We start from the raw sequence: 6000 nt of genomic DNA, 5'->3' as shown, positions 1-6000 counted from the left end.
GATTCATAGGGTTGGAGAGGACCTAAGAATCTATGAACTTAAGGCAGAAGCCCATATACCATCCTGGACAAATGGTGTCCAATCTTTTCTTGAAAACTTATAATGGAGTAATGGAGCACTCACAGCTCTGGGATGTAATCTGTTCCATTAGTTAATAGTACTCACTGTCAGGAAATTCCTCATTTCCAGCTTGGATCTCATTCTGAGGAGCTCCAACTGTCAACATTCATATGCTCACGTGCTCCGTTTAGGATGTACACTAAGGATACAGTTAGGTATCAGGGTACAACTATGAATGTAGGTGAAAAGCACTTAGTTTACTCTCCTCCAGTTCTCACTTGTGGTACAATCTAACAATATAAAAGATACTAAATTTACCATGTGTTCTCTGAAATGCCAGAAAAAATCAGAAGGCCATGAAGTCATCCTAAACTAGGAGGAAAATAGCAGGGTGCTGAGACTTCTTGCGTGTCATTTGACAAACCACATGGTCTCCTAACAGTGATTTTGCTTAGATTGTTTTACAGAATTGGTGTTGTGACCCGCCAGCAGAGCTGGCAGCAGATTCGGACAGTGAGGAGGTTGGGGAGGAACATGGGCCAGTTGTGAAGTTTGGGGAGGGCTCTGATGAGGCCTCTGTGTCAGAGGCAAAGATGGGGCAAGGGCCGTATGCCACTTATCAGCTGCCTTTGGAGTCAGACATCCATGAGGCAGATGAACAGCTGGAGCCTGTTCCCAGTGTGCGCATTTACAGAGTTGCCAGACGAAGGGAACAGCTAAAGAACAGGGGTTGACTTGGGAGTAAGGTGACAGATGGAAGATGAATGGCCCCTGCCAGAGGAAATAAAAGAGGAGTGAAAGGGGAGTGGAGTTTGCAGGAGACAATTAGTTCGCTTAATTGGTTCGAGGCTCCTTGCCAAGTTTTGCAGATATCGGCCTGGCAGCTCTCCAAGCCAGATAAGGTCTGTGACTGTAAATCCTCCCTTGAAAGACTTTGCTGGATCTGAATGAGCAGAATTCACAGTAAATTAATAAAAGGGTTTTTTGTCAGAACAAGGAGTTTGCTTCATGCTCTTGGGAAGCCTCGGTCAGAACAATTGGCGCCATCATTGGAGGTGGGGGAATTGTTTTTAAAAAATGGCTTCGCCTAGAAGATGGCTTTGCATGTAAAGTAGTGGTGGTAACAGTCTCCTTCTTGACTTCTTTTTGACCTCCATATCCCTGGACTCTTAAGTATCCTCAGGTGTTTCCTTCACCAAAAACAGAAGGTTGAGATATAACTAGTTCCGCAGATTCTTAATTTTCCAAATTCCTTCCAGTCAAGCTTCAACACCGCCCCTCCCCCCAGTTTTTTCCCCTCAAGAAACCACACTTCCAGATGTTACAGTTAAATCACATTTATTTTTCCTTTGCAAGCAGCACACCCCCTGCCGTGCCCTCCACACGTTCTTCGTAGGCCCACCTGAAATATTTAATTCTTCTGGAAAATAAAGTCGGATAAGGAAGCGATGCCCTTTAAACTGCTCCAATTGCACCCGTTCTTTTTCGACAGACATGTAGATTTCACACTCAACAGGCGAAAAGCCAGAAGGGAGATCCTTCGGACCGTCTGAGCATGCTCAGGGAGACCCAGGTGTGACCTTTTGCTCTTTTGTAAGCAACATTTGGGTCAGGCAATCCATCATGGGTGTCCCTGCTGTCAGGTCTGGTGCTTTGCTGCAGCCGTCTGTCACTGGGGTAGTTGGAACCTGCTTAAAGGCAATCCTGTCAAAATCTATGTGTCTACTCAGACTTGAGCAGAAGGATGCTTTATAACAGGCCCGGCAAAGTCAGCAGAAGATACTGGAGGACTCTGATTGACACTTCCTCATTCTTTCCCTTCGACCAATTGAACACGGTGGGTGTTCTGTGTGGGTGTTCTGTGTGGGTGTATGGGGTGTACCACTGCATGGCTTGATCTGCAGATGCAAATGGAAGATGTGTTGGGTAGTACGCGCCAACAACTAGGATGATGCAGACCTCAAAGCTGGTCATCACGAATGAATCGGTTGCCTTCTGAATGCTTCCCATAGTAGACATAGCGGCATTTCCCCAGAACACCTGCAGCAAAGAAAGAGAACCAGAAAGGTTTACTTTGATGTGTATAATGTGAGCCTTTACAGGGGACGGGAATAAAAACAAGGAGTATAAAAATTGAGTTTCTTCCAATCATGTATTTGAGTATTCAGTCTCTTATGGCCTGCAAGTCCGTTGGACTGCAAGGCGATCCAACTGATCAGTCCTAGAAGAGATCAACTCTGACTGCTCTTTAGAAGGCCAGATCCTGAAGATGAAACTCTTTCAACTGCTAGGTTGGCAGAAGATGGGACAAGTAACGGGACCTAACTCCATTAGGCAGTGCTAGGGATTCGAACCGCTGAACTGCTGACCTTCTGATCAACAAGCTTGGCGACTTAGCCACTGAGCCACTGCATCTCTACAGTTCTGCCCTATAGATCACTCCAAATACAAATTAGGTCCTTGAGATCAGCCAAGGCCAACTAGATGTTGTCACTTCATCAGGCAATACTAAATATGTCTATTTTGCATCTTCACATACAATTTGACTTTGAATTTACTTCGCAATGACTCCACTCAAATTCAGAGAGCAAAATTACACATCAACATTTATGTACTTTAGATAGAATTTTAGCAATCTGGTTGTTTGGGTAGACCACAAGCAAGAAAATGCACAGAGGTGTCTATAGATCAACACATTGGCCATAATGCTGCAATCAGACCGCAGTTCATTCTTTTTGGGTGTGTCACATCTCTGACACAGGCTACAAAAATGAGTTGAAGTTCACACTGTCATGGTTGACTTCTCGACTTTTTGGAGCCACATCCTGCAGAGATCCCTTGAAAATATATTAGCTCTTGCATATCATTACATTATATTCAAATCCTTAGTGCCGTGTAACAGAGTGAGCTCCCGTTACTTGTCCCAGCTTCTGCCTACCTAGCAGTTTGAAAGCATGTAAAAATGAAAAGTAGAAAAATAGGCACCACCTTCGGTGGGAAGGTAATAGCATTCCATCCACCTTCGCCGTTTAGTCATGCCGGCCACATGACCATGGAGACATCGTCGGACAGCGCTGGCTCTTCAGCTTTGAAATGGAGATGAGCACCACCCCCTAGAATCAGAAACGACTAGCACGTATGTGCGAGGGGAATCTTTATCTTTACCATATCATTATACAGTATATCACATAGTACCACATAGTAAAATATCAATGCAAAACATATTCATTCATATATTTACCTAACTTCTTGTTAATAAACAACATATATTATAACATAAACTCAGGTGAAATTCTCTGGCAATTCTATTCTAAATCTACATGTTCTGTTCAAGAGAAATATAATACAGAATTAGGTCTGCACTACAACTTCTATAATTTCTGAACATTAGAGTGGAATCAAAACGGAATCAAATGGAATCAAGTTGGAATCAAAACACATGGAAGATACTTGCCCTAGGACTCAATGGTCAAACATTACCAATGACTCTTTGGCAGAAACATTTCATTTCTATTTGCTAATAAATCTGTTCTATCCTATTTGTGGATTTTAAAAAGAACACAATAATTCTATTTAAATAAATATTTGATTATGTTGTCCTTCCAAAATATGCCTCTATTTTTTTAAAAAAGCCTTTATAAAAGTATCACATATTAATAGATACTAAAATAATGTTCATTTTCTTCATTGTAAAGTTCAAAGACACACAAAATCAGGAGGATGTTAGATTGATCTGTTCATTAGTCTTGGAAAGAAGCCTTTCATCAGATTTTGAAATGTAGGCCAACAAAATTAAATTAATCCTTAAGCATTTTTTAATTTCAGATTAAATATTTTTGAGACAAAAAAAATAAAGACAAAGGGTATAAATTCAATTGAAAAGTCTTATAACTGCAACTGAAATTTTTGTCCCTAGTGAGCTATATTTTCAATTGTTGCTGCTTCCAAATTAATCTGATCTACCAGATCACAGCTAAGCTATCCATATTTCTTCTGCTTTTAAAAATTCCCAGAAAACAATAAACTCAATAAAAATAATGAGCGCTGAGTGTAATCAATTGAATTCAATGGGGGCTGCCTTTCAGATACATTTACAGGTCTAAATCTATTTTGAAAAGTGTCTTTTGAAAGAATATATTGAAATCTATTTTGAAAAGTGTCTTTTGAAAGAATATATTGAAATCTATTTTGAAAAGTGTCTTTTGAAAGAATATATTGAAATCTATTTTGAAAAGTGTCTTTTGAAAGAATATATTGAAATCTATTTTGAAAAACAATGTATTTGAAAAGACCTAATTTGGGAGAGACTATATTATATATGCTGTGTTTTCCCTGAAAATAAGATAGGGTCTTATTTTCTTTTGACCCTTGAAATAAGCGCTTGGCCTTATTTTCGGGGAGGTCTTATTATTTTTGAGGTGCAGGAGACGGAGACCGTGGTCACCTCATGGCTGCTGCTGTGTTGCAATATTTTCGGGAAGGGCTTATTTTCAGTGGAGGGCTTATTTTAGCGCATGTGCTCAAAAGCCCAATTGGGCTTATTATCCAGGGAAACCTTATTTTCAGGGAAACAGGGTAATATGAACAATATAATATGCACATAATTCCATATTTCAATGCATATTTGCTTTTCTTCAGAGATTAAGGAAGAAATACATAGGTGAGACTGACGGATGAGCAGCTGAGAAGGTAACATGTTATCAGAAATAGATAAATCCCCCCATTCTTTTTCTGGAAGTCACCATCCATGAAAAACAGGGCTTTTATCTTCCAGAATGACTTTTCATGACAAACACTGAAGCTATCGCCGCTTCTCTTTCCCCCCAGGAGGCTACCCAGGGCTGTCGATTTTAAGTATCAAAATTTAAAGACCATGAAGTGTATTTTTATTAGCACGAGTTGTCTTTTATTAACAACATTCCTCAAGTTCCTTTGGCAGATGGGACTGATAAAGCTATCCATAAAGTCAATCCTGCCTCCCTCCCTCCCCCCCTCCCTCCCCCCCCTCTCTCTCTTCTCTCTCTCAGATAGAGGCTGTTTATGGAAATCGTGGTGCTCCTTTGATGAATGCATCAGACCTGCGATGAGGTGTCGCGGCTTAGAAAATGAGACAAGGAGGGCAGCATATTAATATTGTCAATGATCTCTTGACAGTCAAACAGATCCCGCCGTCACCATCCTGATTTTAAATAGACGTCAAGTGTGTTCAAGACAAAAGGCCAGGCTTTCCCACAAAAGGCGATGATTGGGTAGAGTGGCTATTTGGACAATAACTTGATCTGAGAAGACACTGTCAGGATTCAAGACAAGCCTGGAATTGTGTGCAGTGACAGAAAACAGAAACACAGGTCAGAGATACTGGTCCTGTATCGCTCCACGTATATTCTGACACTGTCGTCGGCGCTAACAAAACCTGACATCCTTTCCCATCACTTAGAATATTCTTTGTGGTTCCTGCAGATTTCTTTTTTCTTTTTTTTACCCCGCCTTTTCCTTCCCTAGACATCATTACAAAGTCCAGTGTTGTTTCTGAAGTCCCTGGCAAGCCTCCGCTGTCACGAGAGGCCTAAGGACAACCTCAGTCAATCTAAATTTGGAATTTGTGGCAGAAGTGCTCTCGTTTTCAGGGCGATCTCGGCGACTTGAGGTGATCTGAACGCGGAAGTGTGAGGAGCTGTCACCTTAAATAAAGTCCTTCAAGGAAAGGCACTCAGTTCCAGGGACATTGGGCAAAGGAGGTTGGACGGTCTGGCAGGAGGAAGGAATGAAATCCAGATGCTGCTTCTGTGGTTGGCCTGAGGAGAAAAAGGACTTGTGACTGTTAAAGCCGGCTGGATTTTTTTTCTTTTTTCAACTCCTTTGGTTGACGTTGGTTTAAATTAATGAAGTGTTGTGTTCAAGGAGAGCACCCACTAAGGAGCGCAGCTTCAGTTCCATTAC

General features: G+C 41.3%; 1 protein-coding gene across 2 annotated transcripts in view; it reads right to left on the bottom strand.

Moving 5' to 3' along the window:
- Nucleotides 1-1372: 1372 nt before the first annotated feature.
- Nucleotides 1373-6000, bottom strand: part of LRMDA (leucine rich melanocyte differentiation associated) — a 944373-nt gene continuing 939745 nt past the window's right edge. For both annotated transcript variants that reach the window (XM_087701792.1, XM_087701791.1), the window contains exon 7: nt 1373-2100. In XM_087701792.1, the coding sequence (XP_087557918.1) occupies nt 2021-2100 (80 nt within the window). In that variant the 3' untranslated portion in view covers nt 1373-2020. The remainder of the gene's footprint in view (nt 2101-6000) is intronic.

The sequence above is a fragment of the Thamnophis sirtalis genome, unplaced genomic scaffold, assembly GCF_051295495.1.
Source record: "Thamnophis sirtalis isolate CommonGarterSnake01/CBP01778 unplaced genomic scaffold, rThaSir2_p1.2 scaffold_15, whole genome shotgun sequence".
Classification (NCBI taxonomy): domain Eukaryota; kingdom Metazoa; phylum Chordata; class Lepidosauria; order Squamata; family Natricidae; genus Thamnophis; species Thamnophis sirtalis.
This window is presented reverse-complemented; position numbering and strand designations above follow the sequence as displayed.